The 23,716-nt window shown below is 35.6% G+C and overlaps 1 protein-coding gene across 1 annotated transcript in view; it reads right to left on the bottom strand.

Moving 5' to 3' along the window:
• Wif1 (Wnt inhibitory factor 1) overlaps positions 1–23,716 on the bottom strand; it is a 70,851-nt gene that overhangs the window by 11,094 nt on the left and 36,041 nt on the right. Inside the window, exons 3-6 of the mRNA XM_005328698.4 lie at positions 15,872–15,980; positions 5,762–5,902; positions 4,776–4,871; positions 3,734–3,829 (exon numbers count right to left, since the gene is read on the bottom strand). Coding sequence (XP_005328755.1) covers positions 3,734–3,829; positions 4,776–4,871; positions 5,762–5,902; positions 15,872–15,980 — 442 coding nt within the window. The remainder of the gene's footprint in view (positions 1–3,733; positions 3,830–4,775; positions 4,872–5,761; positions 5,903–15,871; positions 15,981–23,716) is intronic.

Genomic DNA, 23,716 nt, shown 5'->3' with positions numbered 1-23,716 from the left:
ATAAAAGCATAATTGTACTCAGAAAAAGACTGCAGACCCTTGTGAGATCACATAGGTAGGGATATGGTGGCAGCTGAGTTGGAGGGATAAAGCTGGATGTATTCTAGTGGGAGTCCAATTAGCTACATTATCCAGGTTAATAGTCATACTGTGATTCAGCCTAAACCCTCCCTCTTGGTTTAGTTTCTGGAATTTCACTGCTTGCTGGCACCTAAAATAGAGGGAGGACAGAGAAATGGGAATGGAGGAGTGGGAATGGAATGTCTAAAAGTAGACAAGCTGGCTCATTCTGTAAAGGCTAAAATTAGAGTTTGGATTTTTAGCAATTTCAGTTATATATCCTATTTGTTTTTGTCCCATATAAAATGAGCCAAAATTGGCTCTAGCTGAACAAAAGCTAAAGCAAGCTTCCAAAAGGAAAATCAGAAAGGAAATCCAAAAGTTATATGTGTGCTCTCTTTGTGGAAAAGAATTCCAACTAAAATATTTTACAAATATCCTGCTTCTTAAATGATAAATGCTGTGTTTAAAATCACAAGCATCTCCCAGCTCCAGAGAGTGCTATACTTGTTTTGGCAAAACCAAGCATCTTGACTTAGAGAGGAACAAGAGCATTTTGGTAGAGAATTCAGGAGATCCATTCACGTGGCCCTCTTTTTTTGCTACTTGGTGCTAGTATCTGTATCACTGGTTGTTTTCGTGAGTGTGTCCTGTTCCCCAACTCATTCCTGTTTCTCCTAAGGATATGAGGAAATGAAACATTGGGATCAATATCTATGTGGTCCTTTCCCTGTGAGAACTGCTCCTTACTGTTATCTAAAATGCTCTGAGCCTGGTAGCTTAATTGAATAATAAAATTTGGTAAAACTGATTATATAATTGAGCCACACTCTTAGTTTACTGCCCTGACCACACTTCTCCAGATTTCTGCAATGGTTTGGATATGGTTTGTGTCCCTAAAAGATTCACATGAAGGAATCTTGGTCCCCAATGTGACAGTATTGTGAAGTGTTGGAATCTTTAAAAAATGGGATCTAATGGAGGATGGTTGAATCACTGGGGCTACCATCCTCAGAAAGGATTAAGGTAGCTCTATGTCCGGGACCTTAGTTACTGCAAGAGGAAGTTGTTATAAAAAGTGCAAGCCTGGCCTGTGAATCTTCCTCGTTTCCTATCTGGTCATGTGATGTTCTCTCTTCCAGATATTCCCATAATTCCATTTACCAAGATGTGATATAGTCAGAAGACCCTCACCAGAGAGCAGATGCTGATGCCATGATCTTAAATCTTCAGAACCGAAAGCTTAGTTTACTCCTTTCTTTATAAAGTACTCAGCTTTAGGTATTTTATTATAAAAACAGATTAATATAATTTCTATTGTACAGTGAGCCAGAGACACTTTCAGTGGAGCTGAGAATATATTGGCTAATGCTTAACAACTCATTTCCTAACATTTATGGCACATGTCCCAAGGGCCAATGAAAGTTGTTTTTTAATGTCTGTTCTAGAATGTAGTGCTAAAGTCTAGCTCTATGCCAGTAACTAGGCCATTTTTTTTCAGAAGCTCCATACTGTCTTCTGAATAATGAAAGCCTTTTTTGTTGTTGTTGTTGAGAAAGTAAAAAATATTTTTAAAATATTCTCAGATCTTTAGAAGACCAAGTGAAATTTCAATGAACTTTCCAAGAACAAAACAAAAATTACTGGTGTCTAATAAGTAGGAAAACTTTCATCTGAAATATAAAATATAAAGATACTGGAATACAGATAGATATATTCCCTCTTTAGAGACCATGAAGTGTTCAGGATGTGGTAGCATTAGTAAAACATTGCAATGCATACCCCACTGTGCAAACCACACCAATAATGGCCACATCTACATAAGCAGACCACACTAGTGGTTTCTTTAAATATGTGAATATAAGCATTCTTCATCCAACTATCTGAAAGATTTGATTTATTTTCTAACAGTTTCAATATAACCTGAGCTTAATTCTGCTGTAAGAAATGCCCAGTTTTAGAGGGTGGGGGTGTAGCTCTTTGGTAGAGCACTTGCCTAACATGCACAAAGTCCCGGGATCAATCCCCTGTATGCTTAAAGAAAAATAAAGGGTAATAACACATACAGGAAGAAATGCTCAATTTAGAAATGGCAGAGATGCCAAATGCTAAATTTAGACAAAAAGAGGATTCACAATCAATAACTTTACTTACTGTCTGTCATTATTATTAGTGTTATTAGAGTTCAATCTTCATGAATACATGTTTTTAAAAATTGTTTTCAGTTTAATGCTATGATTTTTAAAAGACCATTTTTTTAAATGTAGAAATGCTTTTGGATATTATCTCAGTTAATTCAGGCATCAGGACAGGAAGGTCAATGACTTCCTTCCAAATTTAGCAAAGGAAAAACCATGGTCCAAAAATAGAGCAAGTTACCTGCTGAAGTCCAGAGTCCCTCACGGGGAACTAGGACCTGAATTAGGTAGCCTGGGTTGCACCATGGTACATAGAAAGGAGTGAATTTGTGTTAAGCTTCTCAAGCACTATAAACCTCACTATGCTTATCTGGGAATGAAACAAATAATACTTTGCATATCTCAAAAGTCTGTTGAGAGTAAAATCAGACAATTAGATAATGAATGTCATAAAATAGCAGACAACCATAAGTTATTATTCTGATTCATGCTGAGGGCTTTTTACATAGCTTTTCTTTCTTTAAAAAGAAAAAAAAAGAAACTGTGCATTATAATCTTGGTACTAACTGATCACTAAAGTGTCGCTTCTTCAAATAATATTCATCATTTTATTTCAAAACATTTTTATTAGCCCCAAACAATGCTCTTTTCATAAAATTAGCATTCTAGATGCAAAGGTAACTCCATTAAAGACACACACTTTGCAGAAACTTCTAAATGTTTTCCCACTTGCAAGATGTGAACTGGGCAAAATAGACTGGTATCTTGTACAGAATATGAATTGTTCAGCAATATTGTAAGGCCAAGTCTGAATCCAGTCTCTAAGAACAAAATCTGACCATTGCTGCAATGCTAAGAAGGAGGCATGTAACCTCTAAGGGACATGTAATCTTGTGAGCCAAGTATTGAGTTGGGAGTCAGTACACCTTTAGGTCATTCAATTTGGAGCACATTGTTTGATGTGACCTGATAAGCTCACCTACAAAACTTATTCAGGCATATCAAATTTCCAGCTGTTCACAAAAATTCATGATCCCCTCCCATAACAAGAGTGGTCAGTGTAAGACAGGCCAGGATGACATTCTGGCTACATTCAGAGAGGACCAGGAGGCTAATTCCCACCCATAATAGATGTGGAAGTTTTGTGGGTCACTTCTGGGGGCTAGCATTTTTTGGGGGGGGGATCCTTAAAGAAATACCTACTGCAATCTCCCTTCTCTACTTTGTTGACTGGACCTAGAGAGCTCCAACACTCCAGGCAGGAGCACAAGATGGAAGGTGCCTGGTCCCCTGAATCACTGCATGGAGAAGGGCTGCACTATCCACTAACCCCCTAATCCTGTACTGGAGCATTCTGTGAACGAAAATAACATTCTGCTGTGTTAAGCTACACTCAAATGGGGGTTTCAATTATTATACCAGTCATCTTTACCCTGAGGGATACATCCTGCTTATAGAGTGATGACACATTTAGTGTACTTATTTGAATCAAACGTTTAAAATGTGAAACTTGATTCTTAAAAAGAAACTATTACCTTTATCACAATTGACTCCATAGAATCCAGGTGGGCAGATGCAGAAACCAGGAGTAACACAAAGTCCGCCATTCATGCATCGTGGTGTGCAAAGGGCTTATGGGGAGAGAGAATTCTGATTAAGGCCAAATGGGGATTGGGGGTGGAATCATTTTTAAATATCAATAGTACAATAACTTTAAGCTTTGTAGTTGATTCTAAAATGTGCACCCTTCTGAGATACAATTTTGTGGTTTTAATTAGGCTATTTTTCAACTTCTCAATTTCTTAGAAAACAATTTTGAATTTGTTTCACTTTGAATGCCTGATTAAATTTCTTTTTCCAGAGTCATCTTGACTAAGGTGTGGTTTTTTTAAAACTGCAAATATTTCCTCTCTGCCCTATATCCTTGATCTTCCAATTTCAAAATAAGTGCAAATAAGAAAACTTAAGAAAAATATTCTTATTTCTTAGAGATAAAAAATGTTTTGCTTACTCTGGTATCAAATAAGCTCTTGGTATTTAAGCACCTTATAATTAATATTCATTCTCTTGCTTACCTCTTTTTTTTCACATAATTATCTTAAAAGTAATTTTCCTGAAATGGACATACTTTCTACACAAGTTATTTTCATCCTTTTTTTTCTTTTAGGTTGTTATAACTTCATAGCTATGGTATGGACTTAATTGTGAATCAAGCCACTTTTCATTGGAATAGATCATTTCAAATCAATGGCAATTTTTAAAGCCAACTTAAGTAGAGAAAATCAACCTCAAGACTTTGATAAGATTATGCTAAAGTACAGTGTGTACAATCGTGGGAAGGGGGCCTCCAGAGTGTTGACCCTTTCCAAAGTTCTCTTCCTGTGTCACCACATACAGGGTTTCACAGAAAACCACTGGCAGAAGAAATACTTTCAAATAACTCTTTTATGATTTCTTAATTTTTATAATGTGACCAAAAAAAATAATTTTAGGAGATGTGTTAAAAAGCCACGTGGGACTCCTGTGACATCATGTTCATTAGGAAGCAAACAAGAGACACCAACTTCTGTTCTTTACCCTTCTCACAGTGAGGCCCGTAGAATCCATCAGGACACTCGCAGACTCTTCTTTCATTACAAAAGCCTCCGTTTCGGCATCCTCCTGGGCACTCAGCTGCACCAAAGAGAAACGAGGTAGTTGGGTATCCTTGGAATCATGCTGGGTGAGTCACAGCCAACATGATATATTAGGGATCATCTTTATTTCAGCTCTCCAATTACTGTAGATGGAGTGCCCAGATACTTCTACTTTATTCTCCGTACAACACTTCCATTTCTCTACATTGTCAAAATTTGCCTCTTGCAATCTTACTTCCAACAGTAGGGGGCTCACGGACAAAGGTAAAGCAAATTTTTTATCCTGCCTTCTTCCCTACCTATCAACCTACCATACCTCCTTAAATTCACACTGTAGAAGAATGAAGGATCTTGTCCTCATTCACTTTTAGAGAAGGGGATGACATTTTTGATACATCTTGAGAGCACTGACAGGCTCCAGAGCTTAAATTTTGTACAGCTCGTATAAAGATGGAAAAGAAGTCAAGCTTTCATGCTTACGGGACATCTGGGACATTGCAGGGAGGTGCTGAGTGAGCCTTGGCCCACAGGGACACTGAGTGACAGCGACATCCTCTCCTCTGTGGATGTGACTGGCACCAAGTTTTTGGAAGGGAAACGTCTAGTGCTGTCTTTGACAGGTAGAAAGTGCTGGTAATGACTGGCACTTACAGTGAAGAACTAGAGAGAGGAAAGATACCACTGGAGAGTCTCAATTAGTAAAGCAGGAAGAAGGGAGGGAATTTTGAAGGGGAATTGGAGTTGCTATAATTTTAAGTGATGCCAAAACCAGAGAAAAGACTGTCTTAGTACTGTCACTGGACCCTGTGTTACCCATCCTCTCTTCTATTGGTACGGTTATAATTATCCAAAAAAATCTATAACAAATTTTTTGTCATAATCACACCATAATCCTTATGGGCCTCTTGAGTCACTGTTAATGCTTACCTTGCTGACATGTTTTAAAGAAGATAGCATTTTGAGGGGTCTGGAGGATGGTATTGCCTTCAGAATTCATTACAATCACATTCACTTCAAATGCTGCCACCCCATCTTGTTTTCCAAGACATGGGAAACCAACTTGAACGACTAAAAGAAAAAGAGAGAAGGTATGGGGAAACAGATGATTCCAGTTTTACAGAAATCTTGGGACGAGACACAAAGAACAAAGCAACACTGTTCACATTTCCATGACTTTCTTGTACCCCTAACTGGAGTAGGGACTGTATTTTGATCGTCTGGGCATTCTTCACAGAACTTGTGCGCCATGCCAGGTAGAGAAAGAATGGATGTACTTTCCTAACACAGAATTGGAGGATGTTTTGTTGAAAGTCTGAGCTTGTATGATCTTTGAAAAAAGCAGAAAGATCTTCTCTGGAAATTAAGGGTGCAAAAGGGAAGCATAAATTTATTAGGAAGAAGACATTTTGTGGGCACCTTCATCATCTAGAAAGAGCTAGAAACTAATATTTCATCATCCATTAAATAAGCTCCATGAGCAACACCCCCCTAGTTTATTTTTATACTGTAGGCTTGAAAGTGACACACTGTCTCCTTTGAACATACTCTACAACTCAACGAGACTCCAGTCATTGGCTTGAGTTAATGTGTTCATATTTTCTCAAGCTACTTGTTAACATGAAGAAGTGTTTGGTGTGATGAAATCATCTCCTGGATGGGCTTATAATTAATGGTTCCTAATAAGGAGCCAATTCTTCCAGGTGGGTCTGTTGATCACTAGGCATGTGTAGGTGTTGACAAGGGTGCTACAAAGCAGGCAGTGGGAACCAACAACACTGCTGTATGGAGAAGGTGAGGAGGCCACCAGTTGTGGAATAATCACAAGTCATTGGGTGAAATGGGGCAAATCAGGTGTGATTATTGATAGACTGACTAGGCAAATTTCTGGGGATGACTCTCCAGCTGAGCCACTAGACTCTAGGTCTTTCCTAAGAATAAGAAGAAATATTGCCAGTAGGTACACATGTGAGATTTTGCTTCTTTTTTTTTTAAGAGAGAGAGAGAAAAAAAATTTTTTAATATTTATTTTTTAGTTTTCGGTGGGCACAACATCTTTATTTATGTGGTGCTGAGGATCGAACCCAGGGGCCCATGCATGCCAGGCGAGTGCGCTACCACTTGAGCCACATCCCCAGCCCAAGATTTGGCTTCTTTTTGTTTCTGTGTGGCAGGTATAGTTATGACCCTGCTTGGGCAAATCATATTAAACCAAGACAAATTTTTTTATTTTTAGAGGGTTCATAAATCTTCCTCCTGGGTTTATAAGAAGAATTGAGCTGAAAATTGGTCTGCTGGAAGAAGCACATAAGCTGGTCATGCAATTTTTGTAATGTACTCGACAATCAAAACCCCTCTAAAGGCTTTGCCATGGTGAGGGTCCTTTAAGATCTCATTCCCAAAGTAATACATATTTCTAGTTCCTGAGTCTTGAGAATTGAACATTGCAAAGAATTGATTATATGATTAAAAGGAATTTTAGCTATTTTAACAGAAGTAAGAAGAGATAGAAAACCAAAATTGCGTTCAAAGTTTCAAAGTAAAATTATATCCATTGAGAATCTTGGTTAAATGAAATCCTACATATGACAATGCCCAGTTATCAAAAAAAAAAAAGTCACTAATAGAGATTTCTATTTCAGAAGGAAATAAAGGAGTCAATCAATAATTTTTAAAAACTTCTTTGCTTTTCCAACTCGTTTACACTAACCACTTATGAAGCTTTACCCTCTTTTGAATCTTCTGCATTGATCAGTAAACCAGTAATTGCCCTGAGCTATAAAAATATGGAAGAACACGAAAGGACACTTACGGACTGAGCTCGTAGAATCTTTCTTACCACAAGCTTTATTGCCATCACCCCAGCTTTATTGGTTTCCAGGTATATCTTTTTCTTGGTCCTTATTCAGCCTCCAATTTGCAACCCACCTGACTCTTTTAAAAAGGCACTTGAACTTTATTTTGGGTTTCAGAATATTGGTATGAGAAGATGCTTGTACATAAACTTATCTCATTTCTCCTCGTCAGCATAGTCAAACTTCAAAACATGTCTTGGATGTCAAATATCAAAAAATTCCTTATTAAGTGTATGGGAAATTCATTTAAGATTAGTAATTCTTCTAATCTTCAGATATGCTCAGGGCAGACCATTTATGCAAATCTGGTTAAGTTATAACTTCATTCAGATGTTTTCAGGGAACATCTAGGGAGTTTGGAGTGCTTACATAAAAGTGTATGGTTTACTAATATGGCCTCTATGTCAATGAAAGTAAAGATTATACTCAGAGAATTCCCTGCCTTTGAAGGGATGCAAAAAAAAAAAAAAAAAATATATATATATATATATATATATATATATATATATATATATATATGGTTGTGTGGGCTGTAGTTCAGTGGTAGAGTGCTTGCCTATCATGTGTAAGGCACTGGATTCAATCCTCAGCACCATGTAAAAAAATAAATAAAGGAAACTATTTTAAAAAAAAGAAGATGACATCGTGACTTAAAAAATATATATGGCTATGCATAATCCCAGGGAAGAAAAACAAGGATGCAAAATAAAATAGAAAATTCAATGAAGAAAATACATCATAAGTCATTTCCATTAGGGTTTTCAAGGTTAACCATAGCTGGGCACAGTGGCAAATGCCTGTAATCCTAGCAGCTCAGGAGGCTGAGGGAGAAGGACCAGCCTCATTGAGAGTGAGGCTGTTAAACAACTCAGTGAGACCCTGTCTCTAAATAAATTAACAAAAGAGGAGTTGGCTCAATGGTTTAGTGCCCCTGAGTTCAATCCTGGTACCTCCTCCTTCAAAAAAGGTGTTAACCATTCTCTTTTCTGACTAAATACAAATTATAGAGTTTATCCATTTAAGAAATATTTATTGGGGCTGGGATTGTGGCTCAGTGGTAAAGCGCTCACCTAGCACGTGTGAGGCCCTGGGTTCAATATTCAGCACCACATAAAAATAAATAAATAAAATAAAGGTATCATGTCCAGCTACAGCTAAAAAATAAATATTTTTTTTAAAAAAGGAAATATTTATTGAATGTCTGCTCTGTGCCAGTCATTATTCTATGCACTGAAAATGCTTCAGTGGACAAAACAAAATTGAAAAATTCTGTCCTTGTGAAGTTTAAGTTTCAGTGATTAAATTTGAAGATATACAGCAATAGCAAAATATTTAAATCACGTAAAAATTTAGAAAAGTAAAGTAAAAATTGATGTGTTTAAAGACAGAGACTTAAATTAGAATTACAAGTGGTGGCAATGTTTGTTTTGGGTCTGCTACTACTGCATTCTTTGATTTTAACCTCTTTTATAATCTCTCTACCTCTAACTTCCTATATTTTAATATTACTAGATTTTCTATATTTTAATTTTACAATAAGTACATAAATGTCATCATAGAATATTGCCTAATGTTTAAAACAAGATCAATAGAAAATTGAATCTGCTATGACCCACTGATTTTGGGTAGTTTAGTTAAACTCTTTGTGACTGAGTTTCCTCATTTAACCATAAGACCAATAATAATGCTATTAAAAGAATTTTTAGAAAATTATGTGAAAAGTTATTTTACTTGAATAAAGAAAATTATAATGTTAGGCTGGGGTTGTGGCTCAGTGATAGAGTGCTTGCCTAGCACGTGTGAGGCACTGGGTTCCATTCTCAGCAGTGCATATAACTAAATGAATAAAATACAGGTCCATCAACAACTAAAAAAAATTGGAAAAAAAAGAAAAATGTAATGTTATGTCACCATCAAAAAATGTCTTTCATTTTAAAAGTCTTATCAAAGTACTTTACAGCTGGATGTGGTGGCTCATGCCTGTAATCCAGGTCATTGGAGAGACTGAGGCAGGAGGATCACAAGTTCAAAGATAGCCTTAACAATTTAGCAAGATACTGTCTCAAAATTAAGAAATAAAAAAGGGCTGGGGATGTAGCTAAGTGGTTAAGCATTCCTAGATTCAATCCAAGTATCAAAAAAAAAATGCACTGTACACATAACAGCATAGTTATACTAAATTGTGCCTAAGGCAAAAGAGAAAAACAGTCTTTTATGTTTTTAAATAGAAAAACTGTAAGAAATTTTGGAATTTTGGTAGATAACTAAATATAAGATGTAGTATTTTCCTCTTCTTAGTAAAGCAATAGAAATGATATCCCTCAGAATTTTCTTTCTAACCTAAAATTATGTCCAATTACTATTAATATTAACAAAGTATTATAAATTTCTTTCATTCGTTCCTTCCTTCCTTCCCTCTCTCCCTCCCTCCCTCCCTCCCTCCTTCCTTCCTTCCTTCCTTCCTTCCTTCCTTCCTTCCCTCCCTCCCTCCCTCCTTCCTTCCTTCCTTCCCAGGGATTGAACCCAGGGGCACTTAACCATTGAGCCACATTCCCAGCCCACTTTTTTGTATTTTTTATTTTGAAACAGCGTCTTGATAAGTTATTCAGGCCCTTGCTAAGCTGCCAAGGCTGACTTTGAACTTGTGATCATCCTGCCCCAGGTTCCAGAGCTGCTGGGATTACAGGCATGTGCCAATGAGCCCAGCTCTTTCTCATTTTTCAAAGATCCAACTGTTTCCAGGCTTAAAATCTTTGCTTATCTTATTTATATAGAATAATTCCAAACCACCCAAGTAAAAAATTGAACACATTAAAAATCCAGCAGCCCAAGTGGAAAAGCTTTATTTACAATATCTATCTCTTCTGATATAGGATGTATGTAAACATAGCTGTGATCTGAACCCTCATATGGAATGATTTGAAAAGAACCAGAAAATAAACTTTAAGAGTTAGGAGGTACCTTGTTCATAAGTTTCAATTAATTCATTTTCAATGAAAAAGCAAAAGTAAAAAAGGTATAAATTGTAGTAATTACAGTTGCCCATCTTTGAGCCGTAAAACAGGAAATGAAAATTTTCTTTTCATTTCTAGAAATTCTGCTTGCCTTTCTTTTTGCTTACACAGTTTTATGCATAAGAAAGTTTAAGTAATAAGAATTAAAAGAATGTCTTAAAAGTTCTGAAATATCATTTTAAAAGAAAACAAAACAAAATCTGACTTTAGTTAGCCTCATCTCTGTTAATTGCATTTTGTGAACCCTGTATGCTGCCCAAACTGTATTTCTCTCAGTTTCTCAAATATGTGGTACATGTCCACAGTGTGCTGCCTGCACACCCAGCTGCCTGGAATGTTCTTTCTCTTCTTTTCTGCATGGTGCCCGCCTACTCAACTTTCAAGGCCAAAATGAAATAGCATTTGCTCTCTGTAGCCTGTCCAAACACCTCCTGCCTGAATAATTTCACTTACATATTTCATAAATACCTCTATATAAAATTTCATTGTAGTACAATGATTTCATTATGGTCTGCGGCTTTACTAAAGATGAAATTTTCAGAGGCAAGAGCCATATCTAATTTTTATTTATTTATTTTTATAATCTTAGCCCCTAGCCTATTGTTTGTCCCAAACTAGGCACTGACAGAACCAATATAGATTATGGTAGACACACTCCTTACATACTCAGGCACACACTCTGCTCACATGCACAAAGACGGGAATTCACCATAGAGGGAGGTACAGAGAATAAAATATTAGCAGCATGTATCTGGAAAGAAACACACACATAGAAGAAAGGCATCAAAGGCAGAAAAAGCATAGGCACTTTACTTCTAAGGAATAATAAAATGGAAAGTCATGTTGTGTTTTTGCAACAACAAGAAAATGAGTACTGAGCCACTTTTACTAAAAGCTAAATAAAATTAGGCCAGATGTGAATTCCCAGGCAGTCTAGGGTGTATAATCTAAACTGAATAAATTAAAAGAATTTAGGAAAACTAAAGCAGATTAAGTTTCACTCACATGGCATTCAAGTACACAATGATGTACAACTGGTTGCACGTAAACTAACTGTTATGTAAGTGCAATCTTTTTCTAATTGAATACCTCTTCCACCATGAGATGGGTACAGTGCTCATACTGTCTCGAACTCTAGTCGTTTGAGGACTGCCTAGTAAAGGAAGAGGTAAGAAAGTCAGGCAAGTGCTCAGTCTCAACGCTGCAGGATTATAAACTGCTCCATGGTTAGAATTTATCCCATGTAAATGTCCACCAGTTCTTCAAGTTGCCCTGACAGCCCTTCATTGTCTCAGCAAATCTGATCACTAACTCTTGGGCTTCACATTCTGCTAAGAAGTGGGGCCACCAAGGAGACAGTCCCTCCAAACATTAGTGCACTGAATTCCTGAAAGTCATAGTTGAGAAACACCACTGCTCTGTGGGTTTCATGTTATGACAGAGACAGTGTTCAAAGAGGCAAAGCCCTGGCTTTATGGAAACTGTTTTTTGTTATACAACTCAGTAATTTTACTGAACCACCCTGCAGTTTGTATTTCCTGTTTTTGTTCTCTTCAGATGCCAGAAGGCAGGCACTTCATAATTGTTAAAGATCAAGAGTTTTCTTTCTTTCTTTCTTTCTTTTTTTTTTTTTTTTCAACGCAGTGTTAAGGCATATAGGAGTCTGTGGGATAAAAGAACAGCTTAGCAGCTTGGGGGTATAAAATACCCCAGTGGAATAATGAATGCTACCTGGATGCTTAAGAGCAAAGACACACTGATTTGGTTACTTTTTAATAATTCAATGTACCTTCACCTCTCCTACTGTGGTGACTGAGCTAATGAGGCTAATGAATAACTGCCCTGCGATAGTCTAAAATTCCCATAAACTTCTTGCACCCACATTTTTCTGCAAACAAATAGTACATGTTCTTTTAAAAAAGTGCATGTGTGCACACACACACACATGTGAGCATACCACCTGGTCCCAGAAGAAAGCTTATTCTTTTAAACTTGCCTTGTTCCAAGTGTCATCCACTTTTTCCTCTAAATTTTATTATTTTTAATGTGTAAATTATCAGAATTAGTATAAATTGATATGTTTTTGTTTGTTTGTTTTGTTTTTGGTACTGGGAACTGAACCCAGGGGTGCTTAACCACCGAGCCACATCCCAGCTCTTTTTTATATTTTATTTAGGGACAGGGTCTCTCTGAGTTGCTTAGGGCCTGGCTAAGTTACTGAGGCTGGTTCATGATCCTCCTGCCTCAACCTCCCGAGTTCCTGGAGGAAATTGATGTTTAATCTAAATATTATCTATTAAAACATTCTCACATCACATGTTCAATGTTGAGAAGTAGAATCTTGGTAAAATTTTTAAACTAGGTTAAAAGCACTTAATTAGAAATCCAAAGATGCAAGATTTATTGGTAGCTGATCAGATATAACTGTAATTAACGCATTGATCTTCTTTTTCTTTGATAATCAGAAAAAGACAAAGAAAATTTTCAAAAATACAAGTTGGAAATTGAGAGACATGCTACATATTTATTTTATTCTTGACTCCTTTAAAAAAAGGTCAAAAAATATGATCAAGAAAAATTTCATATAAAATTATCTTTGACTAAAAAGGTACATTATGTGACATGGCAGGAGGCTAAGTAATGATCATATTCCAAGAACTAGGCGGTTGTAGCATCTTTCTTGTCTCCATGATGTAATAAAGCCCCATCAATGCCATCTGAGTGGAACTGGGATATCCACATCTATGGAATAGGATATCCATGTCCTTGGGGCTACAAATGTTAGGCAAATAAATCTCCAGAGCACAAGTACTCATTCCTTCACACAGAACTACAAATCCATCTAGATGTGTAGTAAATTCCCTGGGAGGGCTGCCAGTCACTACAGCACTGAGATGATCAGAGAGAACTAAATTCTTACTTTTCCTGACTACACTCACAATAGCACTTACGCCAGGAAACTAGAGAAAGTGTTTATTTAGCTCTCAGCTCTTACAACACTGTAATGCAGCAATGTAGATGCACTGGGAGAGGCAGATCACTGCAACCTGAAAACATCCTTTGGGAAGATGCCTGATTTCTTGATCATTGTATAGACTTAGCTCCTAAAGGGACTTTTATATGATATCTGAAAAAACTATTCTAACGTTCTTATAGTAGAGTAAGATTAAAAATTTTTTTTCTTAAAAAGGGGTTTGTTGTCAATTATTTTAAATAAAGTTGTTATTATTACAATACTAAATAAACAGTAAGCTGTAACTAAGTTCTACATGTAGAAAAACTTAAAGTGAATGAAGGCACATATTATGAATCAGTGAAACCTCTCACACTAGAAAAGCTGATGACCCAGAAAACAAATTTGAAAGCCCTGCTTCAGGCTATTGCCAAAATAAATTTTTATAAAATAATAGAAGCATGTGTAAAGTATCACTTTACTGTTCCCTGGACTAGGAATTAATTTCCAAAAGCAAAAGGAAAGGAAAAAAAACTTGCAAAAGAAAATATACTTTGAAAACACAGAATTTGATCCCCTTCTCCAAAAAAAAAAAAAATTTAAAAATATATAAATGGTAAATTGAAAAAGTGCATTAAAGACAATCTATTTATGGCAAGATTTGCAAAACAATAAGAATATCATTATCCCAATATAAAAATGAGCATGGAACATAGGTATTTTGTGTTGTCTACTAGATTGAAATAAGTATGTCCTATCTTAAAAGGAATTTTTAAATAATCAAATTAAAACTATGCTGTGAAAAAAATCTCTTTTCACTTTTTAAGTCAGCAAGGTGGTTAACAGGATTAATGACCTATGTTGATGAGATTATAGTAAGCCAGGGACTCTCTCACACTGCTAGCCATGGTACCAACAGGTACAACTTTTATGGAAAGTAATAATGGCATTGTGGCAATTTAAGAGCCTTTTAAAAAGTTCATGGTTCATGTCCTTTGACACAATAATTCCACTTCTAAGAATCCATTTGAACAAAATAATGAGATAAGCACCAAGATTTTGGTGTTCACATTAATCCTACAATTACTTTCTGTGTGCCTGCTCTTTGCTGGGCCTTGTGCTAAGCATCTTGGTGAATAATGCAAATTGGGCTCCTGTCCTTTGGAAAATTAACATCTATTACTTTTAAAAGTATGTTTACTGTGATATTTCTAGCATGCAAACTCTAAAAACAATCTCATTAATAAACAATAAAAGAATTGTCAAATTATTATATATCCATAAAATAGAATATTATAATGGACACTTTAATGATTTATAAAGAGCATTTAAAAAGAATTTTTGAAAAAATATATAAATGACATGGGCAAATGCTTATGATAAAGTGTTAAAAGGAAAATAATAATGATGTAAAACTATATATACAATATAACTATTATACAAAAATATACATTCATTTAAAAAGACTAGAAGGAAATACATGATTGTGTTCATACACATGATCTCCATCTCTATCTAAAATCAGAAATCTTGGGCTTTAGTCTCAATTCCTCTACTCATTATTAATATTTGTCTTTGGGAAAGTCAGTTAAACCTCATAACTCTTCATTTTCTAATTTACAAAATGAAGCTATAATTTTGGTCTTAATGTACTCAAATTAGATAATGCAGGAATGGGTTTCACATAAGATGAAAAACTGAAAACAAATATTACAAACTATTATTTTCTTAGTAAAGAAGGATTATGGTTCTGAAGGATGATGGGATCTGAATCCCTTTTCCCCCACTTTTCCTTGTGTTTCTCTCATTCAAATTCCTACTTAATACCACGTAAACTTTCTGGCAGGTGTCTGCAATCATTTATTTAGAATCTTTGCCACATTAGTGAGGCATATGAATCCATACTTACTGACTGAATGTATGTCAGCACATGTGTTTATTTTCTCTGTCCTTCCTTCCTTTTTGTTTTCAATCTGAAGTCTTTTATATACCTGGTATGGGCTGAAACTATTTTGGGTTCTTAGGAAATTATAAAACCATCATTTCTTCACTCTCATCCTAATCCTTTGCCTGAACAATCACAATTGGATTGCCCTGAACTCAACACATCTCTTCAGGAAAACATTCCCTTTGATGGATGACATTTGGGTTCTGAATATTATTCTCATCACCATTACATTTTAAGTGTAAACCTTTCTCCAAGGCGAAGACCACCCACCTGATGCCTTGTGAGGCACTGTTCCCAGCAGAGGGACATTAACAGTCGGATCTGCCATGATGCCTTTATCCAGGGAACGCAAAGAGAGGAATTCATAGAAGTATTCTGCCTACAACAAAAGGTAATGACAGTGAGAACCAGGGAGACCACAGAGTGAGAAGGCACTTCCAACACATCAGCCATTTGATGGAAGAGTGATAATATTCCCCATGGAGCTATGGAGTCTCCGACATTTAAGATGCTATACAGGTATATCTCACCCTCTGTGTTTTGTAGGTACAGAATTAGACCCTCTGTTTGGAAAGAAATGATTTTTTAAAACATTGAGAACATTTATCTAAAACATCCATAAAAGATGGTCTTTTAATAGTATTGTTTTGTTGCTGTCTGTTGAAAGAATTGAGGGAAAAATGCTTTTAAGGAAAGAAGTGGTGTCAAAACAATGATTGATTCACCCTTATAAAATCCATCTCAACTTTTGGGGTCAGTTTTTAATTCTTTTCAAATCTGAAATGCGTCTTTTGATCAGAATCTGTAGGGCTATAATATGGGGCTAAGGAAAACAGCAACCTATTGGCCAAAGAAGACATTATGGGCCAAAATTAATGATCTTGCTGTTAACATTTATTTTCTTCTCTCATTCCCTTAAGAAGTTTATATTTAAGGTCTTAGTTTAATGATGGAGAGAAAAGCCTAAAAATGCCCAAAACAACAATACAATATGACAAGCCATAAAACTTTACTATGTAAACATTTTCATTTTCCCATTAAGTCACTAGTTGAGACTCACAAGGCCATGAATGCTGAAGGTAGTGACACATAATCTCACTACAGAGCTTTGATGCTTAATTGATTCTCAATTCTTTTATTAAAAGAGTTTGTACTGGAGACAACATGTTCTTGCTTAGGGACAAGAGAACAATCAATCAAGAAAACAAATGCCAACACAACAGGCAAGTTGAATGGTTCTTCAGTTATCTGTACAGATATCCAGAATTTGGATGGGTTAATTAAAGTAATTAATTACGTAAACACAGGCTAAAAGAAGGTTAATAAAGAATAGGATCTTTCCTACATGCAGTATAGAATTTATTTTCCAACATGGAAGATATTAAAAGATGATGAATGGGGGCTGGGATTGTAGCTCAGTGGTAGAGTACTCGCCTAGCATGTGTGAGGCACTGGGTTCGATGCTCAGCACCACATACAAATAAATAAATAAAATAAAAGGTATTGTGTCCATCTACAACTAAATAAAGAAGAATTTATTTTAAAAAAAGATGCATGGTGGACATCCAAATGACTTTCTGCTTTAAATCATGGAATGAAAAGCATTAGGCATTAAGGACTTCATAGGAAGCTAATAATGCAAAGGGGAAATCGTGGTTGTTATGGGGATATTGTCTACAACTGCAGTGAGATGAAACTACTTCCTGTTTCAGTGAGCCAAAAGGAACAACTTCATTGACCAAATCTTCACTATCTCCCTTCTTTGAATTGTGGCAAAGGTTCCAGAACACCACAGTGAACTATTCCCTAGGTAATAACAGTTTCATGAATTAATTTATTAGTTCATCCATTAGGAGGAACCTGAGGATCAAGGGCCATAAGACAGATGATTCCTATTTTATCTAAGGAAAGGCGGAGATCCAAAAGAAGTTTGATGAAAGGAATGTTGTCAGGAAAGGTAATTCAATTTGGAATACAATCCTTTGAAAAAGAGAATGAATAGTATTTCTGTCCCTGCAGGAAAACTAATGGTTATATTAAAAGTGGACTCATTTTCATGAATCCATGTGTTTTAAAGACTTTTATCAGCTGTTATGTCCCTCTATGCCAAAAAATACTTTGCTCTAAAACATATTTTAGTTGCCACAATGAGAGGACTTAATGCTGGATGCTGTTATAATTAATTACATTTGCATTTATTTATATTGCCTAGTACAGTAATAATAATAATAACAACAACAATAAGCAACAATAACATAACAAAGGTATAATAAACACTAAGTGCCCAAACTTCTTCTGAACATTTTATTAATGATACACATAATGATTGTGAAAAACTGAGTGGGTAGAACACAGAAACTCTGAAACAAAAACTTCAAATACCATATAACAAGTCATCATTTGCTACATTATAATCATATCTTTGAGCTTTATCTCATTATAAATTAAATCTACTTTCTATGAATGATACTTTTAAATTGCATTTGTAAAACTTAAGATAATTTCAATAAGAAATCTGGTTTTAGTTAAAAATATTTATTAATAAGGAAAAGGATGAAACACCAAAATTAGAACAATTACATAGAATTGATGGTAATTGGGTTTTATTCTTTCTCTCCTTTTTAAAGTTTCTTAACATGGTTCTATTTATGGTGAAATTAATGCATTTATTTTTTTTAAAAAGCATTAATTATGTCTCCTGCTGTTAAGTGTGTGGCTGATGATAATCATTGACTCCGAAATTCTAACCCCTTCTATTTAGGGTAGTTATGCTCATGCAACAATTTTATTAAATCTTTTTGAAAGCATGCTTCAAGACAAAGTAGCTTCCAAATGTTTCTTTCAAAAGTTTCATATATATATCCACAAGACATTAATTAAAAACAAAAGTAAATGGCAGAAAGATCAGTAGAGTTGGGGAAGGAAATAGAAAATAGGGGGAGGGAGGAGAGGAGAAAAAGGAGAAGTACTGAGGACTGAATTAGAACAAATTCTATTCTAAGCTTTTATATCTTTGTTAAAATGAATCCTAATGTAATGCTAACTAAAAAGAATAAAATAAAAAAAGTTTTGGTGTTCAAAGTATTTAGAACTGAAAGAATTTCACCCAAAGTCCAGAAAGGAAAGCTCAGGTCTCCATATGGTCACATAAAGTAGGCTAGGAAGCACTGAATCCATCATATTGAGGTCTGAAAGTTTATCATTAGCAGTGACATGACACTAAACATTATGCAGCTAAGTTGAATGGATTTTTCTGGATGGCCAATACTCCGATCTTATCAATAACAAGTTTCACAGGTTTTAGTATGTCTCTTTGGTTTCTTTGAGAATCAGTGCACAGCATGATTTTTCTGCTACAATTCTAAGACTACCAAAGACTGTTGTAGGCAAAAACTGCTCAGTTTCTTCTGTAGATCATTTTTTTGTAGCAGGAAAGATGGACATTTGTTAGCTGAATTTGAGTTAGCAATAACAAAATGATAGTTCAAAAACTGAAAACCCCTGAACCTTTGCATTTTCAGAGGACAGAGTTAAGAACTGAGGGTATCAGGACAATGATGGCTTTGCTCATTTAATGGGTATTCTTTCTTGGATCTTATCAGCAAAAAGCAGTGGCTGGAATAAACCTTTTTTAGTTATTTATCCTTCTTTTTAAAAATATTTTTGAGTGAATTCATTAATTTATTAAAAGATAAGGTCACTGGGCCGTCAATTAAATGTCAATAGTAGTTGTTATACACACAATTTTTTTTAGTCCTTTCCACAGCTTTTATTGGTGCATTATAGTTGTACATAATGATGGAATTTGTTGTTACATATTCATAAATGCACACAATAATACAATATAATTTGGCCAATATCACTCCCTAACACTCCCCGGCTTCCTTCTTCCTGCCCCCTGGGTCCCTTTCCTTCACTGATCTCCCTTTGATTTTCATGAGGTCCCACCCCCACCCTTATTTTCCTTTTTCCTCTCTAGCTTCTATATATGAGAGAAAATATACAAGCCTTGACCTTCTGAGTGTGGCTTATTTCACTTAACATAACGGTTTCAAGTTCCATCCACTTTCCTGAAAATGACATAATTCCATTTTTATTTTTGGCTGACTAAAACTTCATTGTATATGTATACTACATTTTATTATCCATTCATGCATTGATGGACACCTAGGCCGGTTCCATAGTTTGGCTATTATGAACTGTGCTACTATAAACATGGGTGTGCATGTATCGCTATAATACACTGACTTAATTCTTTAGGATAAATTGAGGAGTGGTATAGTTGGGTCATATGGCAGTTCCATGCCTAATCTTTTGAGGATCCTCCATACTGATTTCAATAGTGGTTGTACTAATTTACAATCCCACCAAAAGTGTAAAAGTATTCCTTTTTGCCCTGTTTAATTCATTTTAATTAATTCATTTATTAATTGGGTTATTTGCTTTTTCGGTGTTTTTTGAGTTTCTTTATATATTCTAAATATTAATCCTCTGTCAAAAGAGTAGCTAGCGGTATTTATCCTTCTTATTAAAGATGATAATGTGACTTGAATCTCTGAAATTTGTGATCTTCTTTATATTTGGTATAAAAAATGTTCTCCAGCATTTATTGTTGTTTGTATTCTTGATGACTGACATACTTAAGGGTGTGAGATGAAATCTCAGTGTGATTTTGATTTGCCTTTCCCTACTTGCTAATGATGTTGAACATTTTTCATGTATTTGTTAGCCACTTATATTTTGTCTTTTGAAAAGTGTCTGTTTAATTCATTTTTTAAATATTTATTTTTTAGTTGTAGTTGGACACAATATCTTTATTTTATTTATTTATTTTTATTTGATGCTGAAGATCGAACCCAAGGCCTTGCACTTGCTAAGCAAGCGCTCTACCACTGAGCCACAACCCCAGCCCTGTTTAATTCATTTTAATTAATTCATTTATTAATTGGGTTATTTGCTTTTTTGGTGGTTTTTTTTAGTTTCTTTTTATATTCTAAATATTAATCCTCTGTCAAAAGAGTAGCTAGCGGTATTTATCTTTCTTATTAAAGACGGTAATGGGACTTGAATCTCTGAAATTTGTAATCTTCTTTATACTTGGTATAATTTTTCACAAAGTTTTGTCCACATGCTGTTTTTACTGCTTCTTAAAAATTCTAACTTGAAAGGCAAGGTGCAGTGGCACATGCCTGTAATCCCAGGGGCTCTTGAGGATAAGGCAGGAGGATCACAAATTCAAAGCCAGTTTCAGCAAAGTGAGATGCTAAGCAATTCAGTGAGACCCTGTCTCTAAACAAAATAGGACTGGGGATGTGGCTCAGTGGTCAAGGATCCCTGAGTTCAATACCCAGAAACGCCACCCCCATCAAATAAATAAATAAATAAATAAATAAAGATTTAGACTGGGGATATAGCTCAGTTGGTAGAGTAGCACAAGGCCTTGGGTTCAATCCCCGCACCATCAGAAAAACAAAAAACAAAAAAACATCTAACTTGAAAGCCACTTAGAAACTGAACAACCTTTTGCCTTTGATGTTCTCTTTTTTTTATTGGTTGTTCAAAACATTACAAAGCTCTTGACATATCATATTTCATACATTAGATTCAAGTGGGTTATGAACTTCCATTTTTACCCCAAATACAGATTGCTGAATCACATCGGTTACACATCCACATTTTTACATAATGCCCTATTAGTAACTATTGTATTCTGCTACCTTTCCTATCCTTTGATGTTCTCACTGACTTCTTTCAAAGTTTCATTTGCCAGTGTAAAGCGATCTACCAAAACCATCAACACCATGTAAGTGTTTCTACAAGTAAACATTGCCACAATATAGAGAATAAATACATCCTTAATTTAACTTATGTGTTTAAGTAAAAAGTCATAAAATTTGGCCAATGAAATAAATGATCAATTTATGTCGTATTCTAACTTCTAGACAGAACTTTCCATTTTTATTTCCTTTTTAATGAAATAAATGTTCCTAGACCCCGTGTCTCCATTGGAAACACTTATTTGGAGGCAAATAAAACCTAAATTCTAAGCCAAGGAGAACAGAAAACTAGCTTCAAAGTTTGGGAACAAGTTGCACAAATTGCAGATTTATTACTTAGATAAAAGGAACTCAGAGCATAAACCGTAGTAGAGAAGTTATATTGGAGAGTCTGAAATGTCCATTAGGAAAAAGTACATTTTGTTTTATTAAATGACATTTGTGGAAACTCAGGTAGAGGCAAATAGGGTGATTATTTGGGAAATGCATGAAAAGATTGCTTTGTTTTCAAACAAAGAATAGGCCTATTCAGGAGAATAATTCACTCCTAAATTAAGTTGCTGAAAAATTTTGCTGACCTGGTTTGCCATGCAGTAAATTTTCTTTTCATGGAGAAGTATAAAAGACACCCAAATGTTATCAAGAGGGGAGTACTGGAGGCCATTTATCTTCCTTCTAAATTGACTTGGCTGAAATTAGGGTTGTTCCTTCCAGAATAAATGAAGACATCATTTAAATAGCAAAATGAAACAACTCCTCGGGCCTTCGCTCCAGCACTCTTTTGTGGGGTCGACATGGAGAAAGGAAGCAGAGCATCACAGAGCATCAGGAGGAATGAAGAGAATCCAGTATTTTTTTTTTTCGACCTTTGAAGTTCTGGGTTCATAGTGTATACTTGATCCCATCAGCAGAATAATTGCAGGAACCTCTGAGTTAAGACTCAATCTTTCATAAAACCATGACTCTCAAACCTCCTTTAACTTCAGGTTTCACGTTATTGGCCCAAGTGTTCATGGGAGAACACTCAAACATCAAAGGTGCCATCTTTGTTCAAAGGAAATGTCAGGCATGTATAGATACAAAAAATATATAGAAGCCAGATGATTTAAAAATTTAAACAATTTTTGTTAAGTGTTTACTATACTGTAATCACTGTTCATCTAATCTCACAATTGTCTACTACTATTATACCATACACCATATTTGGGTACTGAGTATGAGACGCACTAAAGGAATACAAAATAGCTTCTACACTATATATGGAGAGCAAGAAGAACTCTTCTAAAATAACAAGAAAGGAAAATAAGGCACTGTTAAAACCCCAAACTAAATGAATAAGCATGCCCAATGTTTAAGATAATCTGATGCCTGAATATTTGGCCCCAAATTGCCAATTTCACATTCTTCTTCAGCATTCTTCTTACCTCTTTGCAAAATTTTATCCTTCAAACTCAAAACACATTAACTTTTCGATTATGTGATGCTCTGCTGCTTCTCCTCACATTTCTTGGTTTTCCTCCATTTCCTCAATGTTCCCCCTCTCCACTCACAATCATATAAAATTACTAAGATCTAGTCATCACTAAAGTAGAGCCATACCTATATTCCAGTGATTTCACCTCTACTGACCTTCATTGGGCTTCTCAGTCCTTGGTCCATCTCTCTTCATATTGTCATAAAACTCAAACTCTTATAGATTGTCCATTGGGGCAAGGATGCTTGCTATCATTGGAAACAGTGTCCCCCCCCCCCCCAAAAAAAGGACCATGTAATTAGGCTTAGTCCCCAGGGTGGTACTGCTGTGAGATGATGGAACCTGTGGGAGGCGGAGCCTTGTGGAGTCCCTTAGGTCACTGGAAACATGACTTCAAATGAGATTGTAGGACCTTTATCTCTCTCGCTGTGTCTGCTTTTGACTAAATTTGAACAATCAAGCAGATGCACTTGCTCCTGCATGATATATGCCCTTTCCTGAGGTCCAGTCTCATAGGGCCACCCAGTCTTGGACTTAAACTTCCAAATTGAGAACTAAGTAAGACCTTTTTCTTACAAATTAGTTGCCTTGGGTATTTCATTGTAGTGATTCAAAGCTGATTAACACAATGCTTAACATGAACTATTCATATCCTTCTTCTAAAGTGTAGACTCTTGTCATCTGCCTTATCATCTTCTTTTAAAAGATACTTATTTTTTAGTTTTAGGTGGGCATAATATCTTTTTTTTATTTTTAGGCAGTGCTGAGGATTGAACCCAGTGCCTCATGCATGCTGGGCAAGAACCCTTCCACTGAGCCACAACCCCAGCCCTGGCTTTGTTACCTTCTACAGTGCAGACTCTT

Source organism: Ictidomys tridecemlineatus, chromosome 6, assembly GCF_052094955.1.
Source record: "Ictidomys tridecemlineatus isolate mIctTri1 chromosome 6, mIctTri1.hap1, whole genome shotgun sequence".
NCBI lineage: Eukaryota > Metazoa > Chordata > Mammalia > Rodentia > Sciuridae > Ictidomys > Ictidomys tridecemlineatus.
The sequence above is the reverse complement of the archived record's forward strand: the minus strand, read 5'-3'. Positions and strand labels throughout refer to the sequence as shown.